This window comes from Ostreococcus tauri (genome assembly GCF_000214015.3).
Source record: "Ostreococcus tauri WGS project CAID00000000 data, contig chromosome 03, whole genome shotgun sequence".
NCBI lineage: Eukaryota > Viridiplantae > Chlorophyta > Mamiellophyceae > Mamiellales > Bathycoccaceae > Ostreococcus > Ostreococcus tauri.
The window spans coordinates 304,467-322,627 of NC_014428.2; the positions used below are offsets into that span (position 1 = coordinate 304,467).

Sequence of the window (18,161 nt, forward strand, 5' to 3'; positions counted from 1 at the left end):
CCGCGGCGAAAAAGCGGAGAACGACACCGGGATGTGGAAGGGGTAAGTCGCTCGCGGAAACGAATAACTTCGACTGAGGGTCGGTTTGAGTGAGGTCGTCGGCGGAAGCGCGCACCCAGGACGCGCCACCGTGAGCCATGTGGCGCGTAGCCAAAGCGCGGGCCCAATCACCGCACGATTTCGCGAGCTCCCGCACGCGCGGACCGATTATGATGAGCGATGCGAACACGTTCGCCGCACCCATTCTCATCCCGAGCGAGACGTCGCTGTTCAAAGAAACTCGCGAAGACGCCTCCAAGCGCGTGGCTTCGACGACGACGGGTTCACCGTTCACCGTCACGCGCGTGCGCACGTCCGCCCTCTCAAACGCCCATCGCTCGTTCCCGTACCCGATTCTACCCGCCGTTATCCAATCCACGCACACACACGATCCATTTTCGTGCATATCGATTGTCTGCGTCTGTCGAAACACCGCGTCGGCGAATACTTGCGTGGGATCCGGCAGCAACGCCAACAACCCCCCCTGTCCGACGCTCGCGTACAGCGCCGACGTGGTCTCTCCCACCTTCCACGCGTCATCGCCCTCGCGCGTTTTCACGTCGTCGTTCCATCGTCGTGTATCGTGTTTATACACCTTTTGCGTCCCTTGCGTCGCCATCGCCAACGCGCACTCGTCGTCCACGCGTATCGTCGCCCCGCTCGCGTCACCGCTCACCAACCCGGCGCCCATGTTCACCGCGTACGCCCACGCGCAATCGCACGCGCTGTCGATCCCACGCTTGGGCGTGAGTATCTTCACTGGGTACTCGGCGTAGCATCGCGTCACCGTGGACGTTCCTGGCAACGTTTCGTCCACGTTCAGCGTCGTGCGAGTGTTGGTCGGTTGCGTTTGGAAATGCCTTCGACGAAAGCGAGCGGTGCGTTCTGGCTGGTTACGAAAATGGGGACATCAAAATGTATGACTTAAGACACGGAACCATCAGATTCGAAACGAACGTCGCAAACGGCGTTTGCGATGTTGAATTTGACAGGAAGGATATTTCAATGAACAAGTTCATCGCTGCGTGCCTAGAGAGCCAGTTTGTGATGTTTGATGCACGGACGCAGCACAATACCGAAGGTTTTGCATCGACAACTCAAAAGACGAAGATTAGCACAACGCTTTGGGGTGTTCGCCATCTTCCACAGGATCGAGAATTATTCACTGCTTTGCTTGGGGACGGCTCAGTGGAGCTATACAGATACGAATATCCATCGAAGCGAGTATCAACGCACGCAGACGGTAGCCCCCGGGGATTAGGAGGGAAAGCAAAACATATGGGTTCTGCACAGCTCTCGACACAGCCGGTCAACAGTTGGGACTGGCACGCGGAGAGAAGAGGATTGGGGGTTTGCACCAGTTTTGACCAAGTTGTTCATGTGGTCATTGCAAGCACTTGTTGACTCGTTAAAGATGTTGTTACAAATAGACATTATCAATCTAATTCGTCGGAAGCGTCGGAATTCTGCATCGCAATCGCTTTCATCAACTGCGCGAGCAAATCTTGCATTTCAGTGTTCACCCGCTCACCATTTCGCACGTCTCTCGCTGCTCGTCTTCTGAAGTCATGCTGCTGATAAAGCGATGCGGCTTCGGTCGAAGGAGGACTAGTGTCAAGCACTGCCTTGAAATCGGCGTACGAAATTGCACGAGGGCGTCCCGACGCTCGTTGTCCAATCGATGCTTTCTCGCGTTCAATTTTAAGGAAGTCTCTCACTGGACCGTACGCAGCTTGCTTGCACAAGTCGCGCAAATCACTTCCACTAAATCCCTCAGTCTCGCTTGCGATCATCCACAGCGCGCAGCTGCGCTCCTGCGAAATGAAACCGTCGTCCAAATTCTCGCCCTTCAGCGTTACGGCCAATACCTGCGCGCGTTGTTCCACATTTGGTAGACCAACCTCAAACGCACGTGGGAGGCGTCGCAATATGGCTTCATCCACGTCCCACGGTCTGTTCGTTGCGCCGAGAACCATCACTTGAGCGCTATCATCGGTATTGAATCCATCCCAAAGGGTCATAAATTCCGTTTTCATCGTCGCGGTCGCCTCGTGCTCGCCCGACTTCCTAGTGCCTAAGAAGGAGTCAATTTCGTCAATGAAGATGATTGATGGCTGGAGCTTAAAAGCTAACGTGAAAACGGCGGAGACAAGCTTCTGCGCGTCACCAAACCACTTGCTCTGTAACGTGGACGAACGGACATTGATGAAACACGCGCCCGATTCCTTTGCCAGCGCCTTTGCCAGCAACGTTTTACCGGTTCCAGGTGGTCCATAAAGTAAGACCCCCTTTGCCGGCTGTAAGAGTTTCCCACGGGCAAATAGTTCGGGACGCACGAGTGGTAAAATAACCAATTCATAGAGCGACTGCTTCGTGTCCTCCAACCCACCGATGGAATTGAACGTGACGTCGATATGATCCGGGTTCGCTACATCCATGGCGATGACATCCTCGTACACGTTTGTATCCAGGTTGGGTCGTCCCAAGCGCGTTGCCAATTCCTTCTTCCTCTCAATCGCCGCTTTACTGTTCTGTCGATTCGGATCCATTCTCTTCAGTCCAAAGTTCAGGACGATCATCGATAAGATCGCGCTGCAACCGACGAGAAACAGCTCCTGGAAAATAGAGGGTTGCCCGCCCTGAGCGCGGCTCATCGTGCTCGAATGCGCGCGCGTGAGCGTCTATTCGGCGCTCGTTCCCGTCGTCGACGGCGATTCGTATCGGTTTGTCCACGTTCGTTCTCGCGTGACTGTTCGCTGGCGACTCCGTCGAGCACGAGAAGCGTGATCTGACGCGTCAAAGCGGCGACTATTGACTAAGCAAGACTTATTCACTACAACGTCAACTCTCCTCCTTCGGAGTTTGCTGCAAGCTCTTGGCGTTGAACGTCGCCTCACGCTTGGCTCGTTCGACCCAATTCATGCTAGCCACCGACCCCTCTCTCGATTCTAACAATGTCTTCAGCTCATCGTACAGCGGTCTCTTTGTGAACGTTCCGAGCGGTTCTGCGACAATTTTGTTGTCCGCACCCGGCGCCAGTGCGAACACTTGCCAATCGTTCGGATACACCTTCAGAGTTCTCACTATCTCGCCCTGTATGCGCTGCTCCTTCAGATAGTACACTGGCTCGAACTTGGCGACGAAATTCTCCGCTCTTTTACGCCACGGTCCGATGCCAAAGTCACCGATGATGGCGCCGCTCGTGTTCCACTGCGGGTTCGCGATTATCTTCAGGCGGTACTCGGCTTGTTTTTCTATCGCTCGTAGATCATCCAAGACCTCAGCCGTTGGAAAAGACACGATAACGTCGGATCCGAGAGTAATCGCAGCCACGGCGTCGGCGTCGTCGATGATGCGCTGCTGAGGCTTTCCGTCGGTTCCGGCGTTAATCCGCTTCAGCACTTCGCTCACCATCGGGCCCAACGCCGCGTACTGCTGACGAACTCCTCCCGGCCAATCGTCCAAATCCGTCGCTCCAATCAACGGGAGATTAAGTTCGATCGCTTGCGTCGAGATCCCGTTCGCTTGGGCCTCTAAGATGGCCCGCGCGCACTGCTCTATCTGTTCCTTGGTGCTCGAGGGGAGCGTGGGAAGAGCGAGACAGGCGACGCGTCGATGACCGACGTGATGGTCGCGTCGCGCGCCGCGCACGTTCACCGTCGCGCGCGAAGACGTTGCGGATAGAGAAGAAATCGCGAGAGCCATCGCTCGAGCGCGACAGACTCTGAGCACTCATCCGCTGCTCTCCACCGGCACAAGGCTTCGGGCTCGAGTCCGTCTTCACGGCAGAGCGCGAAGCCTCGATCGGTCGAGCGCATGGTGCGCGTGTGAGCGACGACAGAGATGTCAGTCCCCGATGGTGCTCGCGAATTTTACACCGGTAAGAACGTGTGCGCGCCCATGGTACGCGTGAGCACGCTGGCGACACGTCTGGTGGCCCACGAGTACGGCGCCGACTTGGTGTACTCGGAGGAGCTCGTTGACAAGCGCTTCGTGAAGTGCAGGCGAGAGGAGAACGCCGAGTTAGGGACGATCGATTTCCTCGATTCCAAGGGCGTGCTCACGTTCAGGACGATTCCTGAGGAGAAGGAGAGGCTGGTGTTTCAGGTTGGCACAAGCTCGGCGGCTCTGGCGCTGCAAAGCGCACAGCTCGTCGCCGGCGACGTGGCTGCGATCGACGTCAACATGGGATGTCCGAAGCACTTTAGCACATCTGGTGGAATGGGTGCGCGATTGCTGTCTCAACCCGATTTGATACGAGACATACTTACCACGCTGAGACGAAACTTGCCTGAGACGACGCATGTCACATGCAAAATCCGTCTTCTTGAATGTGAAAAATCGACCGCTGAGCTCGCCAAAATGATCGAATCGTGCGGAGTGTCTGCATTTGCAGTGCACGGAAGGTACATTTCACAGCGACCTAGAGAGCCAGCGCACTGGAATCTGATCAAGAATGTGGTTGAAGCTGTTGACTGCCCAGTCATCGCAAACGGCGACGTGATGCGCTATGAAGACTTCGAGAGGATCAGAAAGGAGACTGGTGCTGCTAGCGCTATGTGCGCTCGTATGGCACAGTGGAATCTATCGATCTTCAGGTCTGAAGGACTTCTCCCAATCGCTGACGTCAAGAAACATTTTGTTAGAAGAGCGATAGAGTATGACAATCCATGGACGTTCACGAAGTTCCAGTTGCGGGAAATATTGAATTATCACAAGCACCAGTTATCGCCCGAGGGGGAAGCGGTGCAAAAATCGAAGACATGGAACGATTTGGCGGAAGTTTATGAGTTGGAGGATGTTTTGAAGGAGAGCCGGGAGAGACGACGGCGTGCCCTTGTTCGTGGCGACTCACCAAGAGTTTCTCCGGAGTGAGTCAAGTCACTTCATAGAACGTAGCATTTTATTTGTTTTTGTATTTCCTAGAAATCCTATAGCTAGTGATGGTTTTAGTTTTTAGTTTTTTTCACCTGAACGCCTGTGCAACGCGATGTGCTCTCTCGAATATCGGATCTAAGAAGGCGTTACTGGAGCGATGAATTTCGCTGATGAAGTGCTGCATTGCGGCCTCATCGTCAAGCTCCAACGCGAACTTCGACTCGAATCGTAGCCTCGATCTCTCGTAATCCTGATTGATGTTGATGTCGGGGATATTTGCATCCGCCATAAGACTGAAGAGGTTCAGGAGCAACACCACTGACTCGCTCTTACGCAGGATGTTGTATGCCTCGCAGCAATACGTTTTGAACTCGCTGAAGTACTCACCCATCGCCTCGACCATCTCTTTACAGAGTTTCATTGAGGGCGGAGATATCTTTGGATCGCGTCCCATTATGAAACCGAAGTCGATGTGGAAAAGCCTTCCGTCCGAAGCCAGCATCAAGTTGTCCAAGTGACGATCCCCGACACCGAGCAAATATGTGATCACAGAGTACCCAGCACAGCTCTTCACAAAGTTCATCATCGATGTCATTGTGCATCCATTTGGGCCGTGAGGATCTGGATTGTGTAGTGCGATGTACGTAGTCAGCTTTTCGTGTTCTTTCAAGATATCCGCCACTCCCTGTGACTTCACGAACTCAATCAGGCCGGTGTCACTTCCCGTCGCGAGCACGCGATATGACGTCAATTTCAAATCGAGATTTTCTCGCTTTAAAAGCCTATCCATCAGAGAAATCATCTGCACACAGAGCTGATCTTGTCTCAGATCGTCACCCTTCTTAAAGATCATCGTCGCACGATCTCCAGTGCTGTATATAGAAATGCGTCAGTAAATAAATTAAATGACTTCGTGTCATGTAAATAATTACTCACAGTGTTTGAAACGTTAGCTTTAAAGGACTAAGCGCGGATTTGAACACACTGCTCTCACTAATGGTGCTCCACGTTAGTATAAAATCAAATGCTCGACTTACTTTGTTCTCACCTGGCAACAATCCCACTCATCAATACCTACAAGAGAATTAAATAATTAGAGTCATGAATATGCGACAATATCTCCAGAATCGAACGTACCGTCGGATTCAACGGGTTCGGGATGGCCTGTGGAAACGACGAAAGCATAGCGCCGAGCTCATTCTCGCTGGAGAGTATAGCCTGTGAATGAAACAGGGTGAGTCTCACTGAAAATTTAATTAATTAATAATTATTTCGCTCTCACCCTCAAGCGTTCGACTTTGCGTGCGCCACGCAGCATGTTGACTTCCTGAGTGATGATCTATCACGAAGTGTGAGAAGAAGTAGAAACAACTTGAGATGACGGGAAAACGCACGGTAATTCTTTCGGTGAGCTCTTGCTGAAATTTAAGAGTGTCCCAAAAGCCTCCACCCTTCTTGCTCTTCGATCTACACGCACGCTCAAACAACCTGAAGGTGCTCGCACTACGCTCTGCTGCTGATCCCTCCCATCCAACTTGCAAATACCTGCAACCAGACGTGTCAGTATCATCAGAAGCATTTTAATTTAATTAATTAATTTCAACTGAACACACGTCCTTCACGAGACGTACCAGTAAAGATAATTGCCAACCACTGCGTTCTCGACTCCTCGTTCTACCAAGAATTTCGCTAGTTCGTTGTCATCTTCAGTTTCGTAACGCAACGCCTGTTCGCGAAATCAGCAAACGTAGTGGAGAAAGTGGTCAGTCGGGGAAAAATAATTTGGAACGACAAAGTTCGTGGTGAGTCGTCCCAAAGCATTGCGAACGCTTCGCTCAATGACTCGTACCTGTACTAACTGCAGTAAATACATCAACAAATCTTCTTCATCAGTTTGTCTCAAGATGGCCACCGCATATCGACGGACATCGACGTTGGTGAAAGTTGGCGTGAGAAGCTCCAATGCGGCAGCTGGTCCGATCGGTTCCCACTCGCGCATCAGTTGTACTGAAGCCTTCGTCTCAGCAGGATCTGACCAGTCCACACACTTCAGGAACTTCGTCAACGCCCTCGGATCTTGTCTCATGGCGAATCGGAACTTCCAAAGCAAATTTTGTGATTCCATGTCCAGTGGTCTCGTTGGTGGCAACTGGATTATCGTCGCCAAGCGTCGCTTCTCCGAGCCATCAGGTTTCAACTGAATGTCGACCACTCCACGCCCAACACTTCTCGAAAGCTTTTGATGCTTGCGTTCGGCTGGATTTTCTAGCATAAAATTCACCTCGTCGTCCACGAGCCAAGTCAAATGTTGCCATTTGTGAATTTCAATCGCGTGCTCCTCCTCACTCCTCTGGCGATAGACCACTGGCTGGGCGTACACGGGAAACTCCAACACGAGTTGGATAAAATCACCTGTCGTTCGAGCCACGCCCAGTTGATTCTTGCGAGCATCTCTAATGCGTGAGAACACCAAATTATCTAACCAGTTTACCGAAGGCAAATTTCCCTGTTCATACTGCACCAAGAATCCTTCGAGCCGCTCCAGTTCGGCGTGCTGCTCCATGAACTTGGCGCCAAGATAATCGTGCTTCTTCTTCGTCTCTCCCGACGGCGTGAGCATTGCACATCTCGAACCTTGAAGTAATCTATTATCATCGCCAAAGATTGCCATTCGAGAACGGCATAGCACGTCGCTTGGAAACTTTCTTGCCGAACGTACTTCGAGCTCTAGCTGCGTCTCCCTCGGAAGGTCTCGTACTGTGATGGGGAAGCTTAACTTTTCCTTCCACTCCGCCACGCCATCGATGTGAGCAACCGCGGTGGTTGAAATCTCGTTCGTCAGCGGTTCTTCGTTGGCGATCAAGCGCGCGCTGACAAAGACTTCGTTCTCGACGGTCCCAGTCTGAGAGTGAGGCAACTGCCCATGCAGCGCTTGGACATGTAATTCGCAGTCCAACTCCACGTCTCTGCTGTCAAACACCTTCAAACGATCGACACCGACCATCATGTTCGCCTCAATCTCTTGCAGATCCGCTCACTCACGCTCGAGCGCGCGCTAATCAATCTCTCTCGATAACAGAAAGCCTCGCCTTTTGAAATATTTTCTCGAGTCTCACGCCCCTAACCAACGCGTCAGACGCCACCAACGTCGCTGATACCTCCACTATCGTTCCTGTCTTTCGACGAGCTCGTCGCGCCCTCGACTCGTCGCGCGCTGACCTGTCGAGACGACGCTCACCTCTGGAGACGCCGAGAAGTCTCTTTTCGTTGCGTTCAGGTTCACGATTCACAACTCGTGGGGAGTCTCTTTTCGCGCTCCTCTCTCTCGAGCTGGTCGGTCGACGGACACCCGTCCTCGCGAGCTTGGAGCCGCCTCACACGAGGGCAAACGAGAGGCTAGGACGATGTTGGCGTGCAACGCGTGCTGGTGTTCGCTCGACAGCGGATCAGCGTACATATCCCAGTGCGATCACGTGTACTGTGCGTCACGGCGACGCGACGGACGGTCGTTCGGAAGCTTGAACGTGTAACGAACCTTTTCAAACGAGACGAGATATTCAAAGTTTTCCGAGGACTCACCTCGCGATGACGCGCGCGTTAGACAGAGCCTGACCAGGACTTTTTATCAACGTAGGTGAAAAGGACATTCACATGGCCCTGGAGCAGCGCCAATGTCTCGTTTGTGCGACAAAGATGGAGGAGAGAGATATTCGCGTCTCGGAAGTGCAACCAGACCTCTCGGAGCTTCAACGCAAGCTTGCTGGCTACTCCCCGAACGACATGCTGACGGCTGTTGCTCACGGAATCAAATTTTGGGACGATCAACTCGAGCTTAGATACAGAACTGAAGTTGAGAAGTCTTTCACAAGTGCGCAGAGGAACGCTGAAATGTACAAGCGGAAACTACAGGTGCGCATAGTTTCGAATCGTTCACACGTTAAAGCTGACCACTCTTTGTGTCGATGACTAGGACGTGCATGGCGCGTACAAGAAGGCTAAAGCGAAACAAGATGAGCTCTGGAACCAGCTGAAAGAGCGCGAGAACGAAATTCAAGAGTTACAAAGCCGTTATGAAGAAAAAAGCCGACAGAAGCAGCATTTAGAAGGTGGTTCAACTGGACACAGACCTAGTCTTGGGGGAGTGAGAACTGTGAACTTCCAGGGTCACACGGCGCCTATGATGCCGCAGTCTGGGGGGCGAATCGACACTCGCCTTCGAGCGGAGCCAGAGAATTGGATGAAGCAGCAAAATCCCTTGCTAGGCAAATCCCGGCAAAGCTCAGACCTGCGTCACGAGGGTGTGCCGAATCGCGCTCCAAGCATCACTCGAAGCTTTGATAGTGGCTTGACGCCGCCCACGGCTTCACGAGAATCGCGCGAGCGAGCATTTCGCCCCCTTTCGCCTTACACTCGTCAAGCGTCCGATTTACCTCAGCATCCCGGACGCGACCCTGGTTTGTTTTCAAAGCGGCGTGTTTTCTGAGTGGATGAACGAATTGAATGAATATGGATATGGCTTATTCTCTTACTAGATGGCTAAGACATCAGCACTAAGGCGCACACGCGTCAAGCATGTATTATGGCGTTCATACGTCGTGGATGTAATGATATGCAACTGCCTAGCGACCGATGATGCCCTGCGCCGCCACGTTCATCGCAGAAAGCAAAGCACCACCAGCCCCATACACAGCTATCGCACGTGGTCCGCTCATGCTCTTGTACAATGCACCCGCGCCTCCTCCTGCGAATACAGAGCACAGCGAATCATATCTGTTTTCCGTGTACGCCATCGATGCACTTTCTAGTGCAGCGTAATACAAGCCTATGCAGCCCAGCGTATTCCCCATGGATCGCCCCCTCTGGCTCACAGCGTTGAGCATTCTATTCAACCGAAGCTTTGAAGTATCTAAAGTTGGATCTGGTGTAGCTTTCATGCTGCCGTACAGCCCCCACCCACCTCCGGCGATGCTCCCGCTCAGGTATCCAACCCCGGTCAAGTACGTCAGGTTTTCACTCCAGCTGCGCGTCTTCATCGTTCTTTCCTCATCGAACAGATACTCCGGGGTATCAGCGAGCGAATAAATTGATTTACTCATCGACGGATCGAACGGTCCCCCCAAACCACTGTACGGGTTGTACGACCCGCTCGGGGAGGCGGGTAGCGAGAAGTTCTCCGCCGGCGCCCCAAAGTTGGGTTGTTCTATGTTCTCATTCAGCGCTCCGTTCGACGCACTACCCCCCGCGGTATCGTCTAGAGTCATCGTTCCGCTCGACGACGCCTCATTCTTGCCCTTATCGCCTCTTCGCACTCCTAAAAGGTCTCTCAACCCCATGATTCCTCTCCAGCGCGAACGCGATCGCGCGAGGCGTCTCCCCTCGCCCGTCGCCCGTCGCCCGTCGCCCGTCGCCTCGCTCGAGCGCCTTCGCGCGCGTGAGTTTCTTTCGCCTCGCCTTCGCCCGTTCGCCCCCCGTTCGCTCGCCCGTTCGCGATGTGCGGGTCCGCGATGTGCCGCGCGTGCGCCCACACGGTGGCTCGACCCGAGCGACGGCGGAGGGCGATCGATCGCGTTTCGGTCGACCGCGTCCGAGGGGTGAGACAACGCGTCGAGGGCGCGTCAGAGCGACGACGCGCGCTCGACGACGCGGGAGCACGCGCGAGGAGACGAGGAGACGATCGCACCGCGCGCGCGCGACGGCGCTCGAGCGCGCGCGCGCGAGGGATGGCGACGACGAGCGCGCGGGCGACGCTCGGGACGCGCGCGATGCGAACGGTCGCGAGGACGACGCGAGGACCGAGGACCGGCGCGCGGGCGATGGATCGATGGCGACGCGCTGAAACGACGCATGGAATGCGTGTACGACGAGATGAGGGCGCGAAGGAGCGAACTGGGACGCGCTTGGTTCGAGCGGACGCCGCGAGGGGTCGAGGCGAACTCGCGCGTAGAAACGCCGGCGCTTGGAAGCTCAGTGATAGGGATTACCCTGAGGGCGAAGTCGTGCTAGGCATAGAGATTCGCTCGCACTCCATCAAGGCTGCACCAGTGGATACGGCTAACGCCGAATTTCAGCGTCCGGGAGTCACGGTACCGATCGAAGAGCTCAGTAGGGAGTCGATGGAGACTGCGCTGAATAAGATAGCCAACCACTTCACATGGAAGGGTCCAGTGGGGATCAGCTACACGCGTTTGGCTCTTCGCGCGCTCGGAGCGGGGGCAAATGGGGAAGATGTATTAGCATCGATGGTTCCGGCTTGGAAAGGACGCATCGCGACGATGATTCATACCGAGGCAGCAGCATACGCGGAGATGTATTTTGGGCCTGGACGTGAAAACTCTGGGCTTGTGATGGTCTGCACCCTTGGTAAGGGCTTTGGTGCGGTGTTGTACAATAGAGGACAGAAAGTACGAAATGCAGACTTTAAGCACTTGACCTGGACTTACGAGAGAGAACTGAAGAAGCTTCAAAAATCGTGGGGCTGGAGCGGAGTGGTGCCACCTCTGGACTCGACTGACACGCTGGTTGACATTGTCGAAGAATACGGACTGAGTGGTCGAGGGTGGTGGCTCGAGGACATTCAACCCTCCGAGAACGCGTGTGCGCAGACGGACGCGGTTCTAGCTTGGGCTTCTCTCGTTGACCGATACTTGCAGAAAGTTTCATCCAACGTCTCGCCGGAACGTCTCATTTTGCTTCCCACGGGTGCCGCCTCACATTGGAGTGAAGACGTCTTGATCAAACTTTTCCGTCCTGGAATCCAGCTGGCTGGTCTCGATCCTAGTATTTTAGTCATGGGAGAATTTCCTGACAGAGCTTTGGTGAAGGGGGCTGCGATTGGGGCTCACATTGAACTCCAGAGCAAAGCAGCGAGCAGCGTGTTGCGAGACGCGATTTGTACGACAGTCACTGAAGGCTCTGAGTTGCGCCCGCTTACCGAGGCTCAGATGGACTGGGTCTTTAGAAAGCTTGATACGGATAAAGACGGCGAAATTTGCGAAAAGGACCTTCTGACAGGAGCCAGATTCTTTGGGGCAAACTTATCCATCGCTGAGGTAAATGGAGTCATGAAAGAGTTGCACTGCGGCGTGTCTGGGGAAATCACTCGAGACTTCTTGCAAAAGTGGTGGGATTCGGAGCTTTCGCATAGCGTCGTCACGCAGATTTCTTCGATAATGGATCTTGAAGACATCCTGCAGTCTGCAAAGGTCGCCAAGCCGGAAGTCATCAATGTGAATGGTGTCCTTCAGGCAGCAAAGAATGATAAAATTGTTGTCCTGCAGTGCGGGTTTTCCCACTGTCGCCCATGCAAAAAATTTGAGGGCTCGTATGAGTCCATCGCCCGGGACTTCCCGGATATCCGCTTCCTAAAAGTGTTCGGTGATACCACACCTGCAGCCGCTCACCTGTGCAGGGATGTTCTTTCTGTTCAAAGCACACCCGATTTCCGAATCTACAAAGGTGACAAATTGCTCACGCAGTTCACCGGCGCTAATAAAATTAGACTCGAGGACGCTCTCAAGGCTGCTATCGAGTAGGCTAAGCTATTTAAAAAAATAAGCTAGTAATTCGCGACACATTCAAATCTACGCACTATGCACCACGTTGGCGCACGCTATCCATTCTGCCAATCCGTCAAGGATTGCGTGCAACTGTCGATCGATCTGGACTCTATCGTCGATGTCTCCGATATTTTGATATTTTTCTCGAGAAGGATGCCAAACAATCACATCAGACTTCCGCGTAGATCCCAGAAAGATCTCATGAAAGCTGCAGTTGTTCGCGGTCTCTTTGCTCATCTCTACAAACGCGAGTAATTTTTCACTCTTGTAAGTCTTCGCCACCTCCCTGAACCGATCGTTCGGCTCCGAAGTCAGAAGAACAACCGTATAAACGCTTTTGTTTTTTAGAGAAGCGCCATGAACATCAACCAAGTCGGACTTGACGTCTTCGCGGATAGCTCTCTTCGTTGACTTGTATCGCATCTTATGTACTCGAACAATTACTCGACGAAACCACGTCGCGGCGATTATGGCACAAATAGTCCCAATCAGAGGCAACAAGTCAGTTTGCGTTAAAAAGAACCACAGATTCTCCATGAAGTCGGTAGTGTCAACGTAGAGAGCCTTAAACAATACCTTAAATGTTGCGGAAGACTCAGTGTTCACTCTGGGTGCGTTCCTTACGAAAACGGCACGGATCTTCTCCTTTGAGCTCACATCTTCAACGACAATATTAGTGGACATCTCAAGTACCAACATCGCGGGCAATTTGTTCACACCGAACTTCGTTGCCCAGAATTCCTTGTCGCTTTGATTATAGTGCGAATGCTTTACATCAACACGAGCCCCATACTCTTCCGCAAAGTATCTAGTCCGTATCACTGCCGTTGACATGCTCGGCGAAACCAAGACAAACTGTTTACCACCGATTGCTGGTATGCGCACATCTTCTTTCTCAATCGTCGGAAGCATAGATAGCATGAGCAATTTCTCAGAGACAAACGAAGACAGTAAATCCACCCTGATAGGACCACGGTATCGCTTAACGCATGAATAGTGGCTGCAGCTTGGACGCAACCCTACGATGACTGGTAAATCCGACCGACGAATGGGACGTGCGAACAAGCCACTACTACCTAACATCTGTACGAGACGTGGACTCATGAAAACGTGTATACGGCCAAAGTTTGTGATGCCGTCCAGTGTCTGCGAAGCTTTCTCCCACGCCGGCCAGGTCCTATGACACGCGTCCATCGTGTCGTCATATATTTTTATCAACCACGCCTTCTTGCTATTAAAGACGAGTTTTTCGATGTTCTTATTGCTCAGCGAAATGGTCTCAGAGGAGATGAGCTCGGCTTGTTGAAAGCCGCTCCTCTGTCGCAAGCCTTCTGCGACCGATTCCGAATCCCAAGTGCCTCGTGTTCGATGTCCAGCGTTTAGCTCTGCGTTCAAATTGCTTTGTTCTTCTACGTACATTTGTAAATCATACGCACGCTTGCGTTCAGGATCGGATAAAGTTGAGTACGCATTCTGTATCTCCATGAACCGTTCGTTCGCTATATGTTTCTCTTCGTCGTCGGACGTCCTTTGCTTGTCCGGGTGGTAGATAAGCGATAGAGAGCGGTACGCTCGCTTGACCTCGATCGCGCTCACCCCTCTATCCAGTCCCAAGTCGCCGTAAAGATCACGCGCGCCGAGAACGACGCGGGCGAGAAACGCCTCAACGACGATGAGGTTGAGTAACCACCCGCGCATCTTGGGCGTTTTCTCGCGCCGCATCGCGATCCACGTCGGCCGATTGTCACCGTATCACAATAAAACCGAATCTTCGATACATTTAGCTAGGAACGACTGATTCCACCGAGTTCACGCCACCCTCTGAGGAATAGCTGCAATTCAATTCAGCCCGCAAAATTTGCTCGAGAGAGGCGGGCTAGGGCTCAGCGCTAGGGTATTTGAGCAATACTACAAAGCTATCATGCCGCTAATCTTCCTCATCTAACGCGCCCGAATATTCCGCGATGGCATCCATGGGCAGAACGTGCGCCTCAAAGTCCTCGTTTAACTGTATCGACGCAGTGTCGTTGGACTTATTCTTTTCAAGGAGCTTTCCGCGCCTACCTCGAAACTTGCCCAAGACAACACATATGCGGCCTCCCAGCTTGGGTAAAACTGTCTCCAACGCCCGCTGGTCGATTTCGATCGTCTTACCCCCTCCGTCTATTTGTAAAAGACACTTTGTGGGAGTCAGAACATCCACGATGACTCCCTTCATGAGATAGAACTGCCCGCGACTGAAGCTTTTGCTAACAACGCGCACGCGAACGTTTGTGTACAACCACGGTTCTGCCGCCGTCCCCGCGCTCTTACTATCGTCATTCCTGAAACGCTTCTCTCCTACGCTCGCCTTAGTTTCTCTCTCGCTCATTTCTTGAAGCTCACTGCACCGAACCGTGACCACTGTACCGCTATTACTGAGCTCTATGCTGGCCTTTTCGCCCAGCATCCGCAGAATGCGTCCTGATATTCCAGCGTGCTGCCCATCGGCGATGTACATCATCTTTCCTTCTCTGGGTCCAACTTCTTTTCGTTTAACAAGCTTTTCATCCAATGTCTTCACGTTTCTCATGCCCGCGTCGGCCACTGCCCGCTGGTCGCGTACCATGTCTGCTTTCTTCTCTCGCGTTTCGCCCGGTTTTATGTACTTCTTCTGAGGTGCGTCCTTCTCCGCGGGCTGAGCTCCTAAACCGAGCCGAGCCGCTCGAGGAATAAATTCGACAGCCTCAACCATACCTCTGTGCATTCGACCCACCGCTTTGCCCTCCTCCCAGCCCATTCCGCGCAGCATCGCTTTGCCAAAGTCTTCAATCGGCATGTCCTCATATTCCTCAATCGATGCCTGCTCCGGTAAATCCTCCATATCCTCCTTGAACGCTTGAAGTTCTTTCTCATGCAAACTTTTACCGATGAAGCTCTCACCCGCCTTGTCCCGATCGCTCTTCTCCGCCGCTACTGCGCCGTGCTTTGGTCCCATCTTCGTCAGACCGTACGCCACTCCTTGCTGAGCCAATTCTCCTCCAGCCGCGATCGTCTCCGCGACGTGGAACCTCTTGTTATCCCGCTCGATCTCATCTTTCGTCGGTATGAAACTCGGGATCTGCGCGCGAAAATCATCGTCGTCAGTACTCGCGTTGTCTCTCTCTCGCGACTTGCGTCCGCGCACCTTTCTTCTTCGTCCCGTCCCCACCTCGAACGTGTTCTCGATCCTCGCGATGACCTTATCTCGCACCGGCTCGTCGTCACCGCTCGTTCCTTCGATCTCGTTTCCCGCCACGCCGGTGACGTACTCCACCGCCTTCGCCTTCTCCTCGTGTTGCACCCCCACGCTTCGCGCCGGTGCCTTTTTCTTCGCCAATGAAAACTCCATCGTTCGCTTCGACGACGACGACGACGGTGGAGGCGCTTCGGCGGCGACGACGACGACGGATCGACCGACGGACCGCTCGTTCGCTCCTCCTCGATCGCGATCGATCGACGCGTCGAGAACTCCGCGTCGCCGCGTCGCGCTCGGGCGCTGGGCGCGAGCGACCTCTCGTTTTTCTCGCGATCGGCACAGGGTGGCGTCGCGCCTCGCCCGAGCGTGGATCGAGCGAAGACGCGCGCATCGCGCTCGAAGCGTCGAGGCGTCGATACGAACGATCTCGACGTCGCGCCGCATCGTCGCGAGATGGGAGCGAACGGCGAGAGCGGCGGGACGACGGTGCTCGATGACGATTTCGCCGAATTTAGCGCTCGAGTGCGTGGGGCGTGGAAGCGCTCGGCGACGTTCACGCTGAGCGCGGTGGTGACGTCGCTGGTGATGCTCATGGTGAGTACAATGGCGGTCGGGGTGACGCGATACGTGGTCGTTCCGAGAGGGCCGGCGTCGCTGACGACGGATCTAGCGTTCGATTACACGACGACGGCGCCGACGGCAAGAGCGAGCTTTGCGGCGGTAAAATTCGCGAACGTGGAGCCGGGCGAGGGGGCGAGAATTTTGAGTCCGAAACAAACCTTTGACGTCGAGGTAGAGCTCGTGGTGCCGGAGAGCGAACATAACGCGAACGTTGGTATGTTCCAGGTGAACGCAAAGCTGTTGACGTCCACCGGACAAAAGTTGCTGGAACGGTCTCGACCAGGAATGGTGACGTACACATCTAGGGAGGTCAGATGGCTCAAGATGCTCACAAGAGCACCGTTGCACGCGATGGGGATGATCGACGAGAGACAAAGCGTGCGCGTCGCCGTGATTGAAAATTACAAAGAGGACGCGGCGTCTCCGTTTACGAGTATCGAAGTGACGATGAAACCGCACGCTGGAAGTGAGAAACTGCCACAAATTTACGAAGCGCGAGCGACGATTCACTTAAGTATGAGTCGTTTCGCTAGCGCGCTATATTTTTACCCGATCGCCTCCTCGCTGATCCTCATCGGCGCGCTCTGGAGTAGTTCGAGTGCCGTCGCCTTGGTGTGCCTTCTTTTCTACGTGCTCATCAAGGGGAGTAACATGGACGAGACCAAGACCCAGCCACCAGTGACATTGAATCAAAAGTCAAAGCATGCTGGAGCGATCGCCGATGCCATCGATTCAATGGACTCAACCCTGAGTGCTCACGCGCCAGAGCAAGTTAACGCGACTTCGATCCTCGATCATGGATTGCGGCATCGCGGCAATCCGAATGGATCGACGAGCTAGGTGCTTCACTCATTATTCATGTCATTGCAACGTGTATTCTATTTTAGCCTATCTTGTCAATGTCGTCAAAATGATTTCTTCCCGTCACTTTTTCTCCTCGAGTTTGGCCTCTACGAACTCATCTATCAGATAAGGCCAGGCGTCGTTGGGATCATAGGACTGTAAATTTTCGCCCACTTGCGTGCTAAATTGGAGAACTTGCGACCAGGTATCGTTTGAAATCGCCTTTCCATGGCTTCTCTCGAGAAAATCACACCATTCATCGGTAAAGCACCATTTGTCGGTCATCAAAACTTTCCACAACCCGACTGCCGTCTCTAGAGCCAAAGCCTTCGCATTTGGTTCCTTTGCAAACCCGAACGTAAACTCGTACACATCCTTAAAGCTACTTGGTCTGGTCAACTCCTTCCTCAGTGCACCTATTTTCTCCTTTAATTTATCCATGGAGTCGCATTCCATCATCATCATCCCTCGATTGAACTCTTCCTTGGTATATTTTCCCATAGTCTCCGCATCCATCTTCATCGATAAAACGAGCGTCACTGGATCCATCGGATCCACACCTAAATTTTCCAGGAATCTAATGATACCCTCTGCCTCGATTCGTTCTTCTTCCTGACTGTCTTGCACCTTGTACGAGTCGAACATGGCAGTGATACCAGTTGCGTTTGTTGTGGACTTCTTGGAGCTCCTCGAGCGCGCTGAGTAGAAGTAATACTCGAACGCGGCATCCATGTTCCACGATGCGTCCTTCAGCGCCTGTATTGCACCCACCTCATCGTTCGTGTCGGCGACGTCCATGAAACGCCGCACGGTGAGCTTCTGATTCTTGTTGAGCTTGTTCTGATTGGTTTTTCGAAAGTGTGGAAGCGTCAGTCGGAGATCTCGAGCGAGCGAGGCGCGACGCGAGCGCCCCCCGCGATGACGACGAGAACGCTGTGCGTACCATTTCCAGCGCGAGGTCGAGACAACCTAGCGCGTCGACTGCTCGGCGCGCGCGGTCGGATGAC

The 18,161-nt window shown here is 53.4% G+C and overlaps 13 protein-coding genes across 13 annotated transcripts; 5 read left to right on the plus strand and 8 right to left on the minus strand.

Moving 5' to 3' along the window:
* OT_ostta03g01840 (Urease accessory protein UreD) lies at positions 1-950 on the minus strand (the record flags this gene model as incomplete). The annotated part of the gene is made up of 2 exons (XM_003078047.2): positions 1-899; positions 937-950. Coding segments are annotated over 2 exons (913 nt in total), but the record flags the coding sequence as incomplete, so codon positions are not given.
* Positions 951-954: 4 nt separating this feature from the next.
* Positions 955-1,443, plus strand: OT_ostta03g01850 (unnamed product; the record flags this gene model as incomplete). The annotated part of the gene is made up of 1 exon (XM_003078048.2): positions 955-1,443. The coding sequence occupies one exon, from the start codon at positions 955-957 to the stop codon at positions 1,441-1,443; it is 489 nt and encodes a 162-aa protein (XP_003078096.2).
* A 32-nt stretch (positions 1,444-1,475) lies between these two features.
* On the minus strand, positions 1,476-2,693 carry OT_ostta03g01860 (P-loop containing nucleoside triphosphate hydrolase; the record flags this gene model as incomplete). The annotated part of the gene is made up of 1 exon (XM_022984736.1): positions 1,476-2,693. The coding sequence occupies one exon, from the start codon at positions 2,691-2,693 to the stop codon at positions 1,476-1,478; it is 1,218 nt and encodes a 405-aa protein (XP_022838469.1).
* A 187-nt stretch (positions 2,694-2,880) lies between these two features.
* Positions 2,881-3,744, minus strand: OT_ostta03g01870 (Domain of unknown function DUF1995; the record flags this gene model as incomplete). The annotated part of the gene is made up of 1 exon (XM_003078049.2): positions 2,881-3,744. One exon carries the CDS (start codon positions 3,742-3,744, stop codon positions 2,881-2,883), a length of 864 nt encoding a protein of 287 aa, XP_003078097.2.
* A 138-nt stretch (positions 3,745-3,882) lies between these two features.
* Positions 3,883-4,914, plus strand: OT_ostta03g01880 (tRNA-dihydrouridine synthase, conserved site; the record flags this gene model as incomplete). Its single annotated transcript, XM_003078050.1, has 1 exon — positions 3,883-4,914. The coding sequence occupies one exon, from the start codon at positions 3,883-3,885 to the stop codon at positions 4,912-4,914; it is 1,032 nt and encodes a 343-aa protein (XP_003078098.1).
* A 91-nt stretch (positions 4,915-5,005) lies between these two features.
* Positions 5,006-7,921, minus strand: OT_ostta03g01890 (Phosphatidylinositol 3/4-kinase, conserved site; the record flags this gene model as incomplete). Its single annotated transcript, XM_022984737.1, has 8 exons — positions 5,006-5,789; positions 5,854-5,910; positions 5,966-5,991; positions 6,055-6,135; positions 6,200-6,256; positions 6,312-6,462; positions 6,549-6,643; positions 6,767-7,921. The coding sequence occupies 8 exons, from the start codon at positions 7,919-7,921 to the stop codon at positions 5,006-5,008; spliced, it is 2,406 nt and encodes an 801-aa protein (XP_022838470.1).
* Positions 7,922-8,321: 400 nt separating this feature from the next.
* Positions 8,322-9,400, plus strand: OT_ostta03g01900 (Zinc finger, RING/FYVE/PHD-type; the record flags this gene model as incomplete). The annotated part of the gene is made up of 3 exons (XM_022984738.1): positions 8,322-8,397; positions 8,552-8,826; positions 8,888-9,400. The coding sequence occupies 3 exons, from the start codon at positions 8,322-8,324 to the stop codon at positions 9,398-9,400; spliced, it is 864 nt and encodes a 287-aa protein (XP_022838471.1).
* Positions 9,401-9,536: 136 nt separating this feature from the next.
* OT_ostta03g01910 (Mitochondrial inner membrane translocase subunit Tim17/Tim22/Tim23/peroxisomal protein PMP24) lies at positions 9,537-10,250 on the minus strand (the record flags this gene model as incomplete). The annotated part of the gene is made up of 1 exon (XM_003078053.1): positions 9,537-10,250. The coding sequence occupies one exon, from the start codon at positions 10,248-10,250 to the stop codon at positions 9,537-9,539; it is 714 nt and encodes a 237-aa protein (XP_003078101.1).
* Positions 10,251-10,730: 480 nt separating this feature from the next.
* Positions 10,731-12,449, plus strand: OT_ostta03g01920 (Thioredoxin-like fold; the record flags this gene model as incomplete). Its single annotated transcript, XM_003078054.2, has 1 exon — positions 10,731-12,449. One exon carries the CDS (start codon positions 10,731-10,733, stop codon positions 12,447-12,449), a length of 1,719 nt encoding a protein of 572 aa, XP_003078102.2.
* A 48-nt stretch (positions 12,450-12,497) lies between these two features.
* Positions 12,498-14,171, minus strand: OT_ostta03g01930 (DnaJ domain, conserved site; the record flags this gene model as incomplete). Its single annotated transcript, XM_003078055.2, has 1 exon — positions 12,498-14,171. One exon carries the CDS (start codon positions 14,169-14,171, stop codon positions 12,498-12,500), a length of 1,674 nt encoding a protein of 557 aa, XP_003078103.2.
* Positions 14,172-14,400: 229 nt separating this feature from the next.
* Positions 14,401-15,843, minus strand: OT_ostta03g01940 (G-patch domain; the record flags this gene model as incomplete). Its single annotated transcript, XM_022984739.1, has 2 exons — positions 14,401-15,573; positions 15,640-15,843. 2 exons carry the CDS (start codon positions 15,841-15,843, stop codon positions 14,401-14,403), a joined length of 1,377 nt encoding a protein of 458 aa, XP_022838472.1.
* A 300-nt stretch (positions 15,844-16,143) lies between these two features.
* On the plus strand, positions 16,144-17,151 carry OT_ostta03g01950 (Adipose-regulatory protein, Seipin; the record flags this gene model as incomplete). Its single annotated transcript, XM_022984740.1, has 1 exon — positions 16,144-17,151. One exon carries the CDS (start codon positions 16,144-16,146, stop codon positions 17,149-17,151), a length of 1,008 nt encoding a protein of 335 aa, XP_022838473.1.
* Positions 17,152-17,235: 84 nt separating this feature from the next.
* OT_ostta03g01960 (Defective-in-cullin neddylation protein) lies at positions 17,236-18,100 on the minus strand (the record flags this gene model as incomplete). The annotated part of the gene is made up of 2 exons (XM_003078058.1): positions 17,236-17,994; positions 18,098-18,100. The coding sequence occupies 2 exons, from the start codon at positions 18,098-18,100 to the stop codon at positions 17,236-17,238; spliced, it is 762 nt and encodes a 253-aa protein (XP_003078106.1).
* Positions 18,101-18,161: the final 61 nt, after the last annotated feature.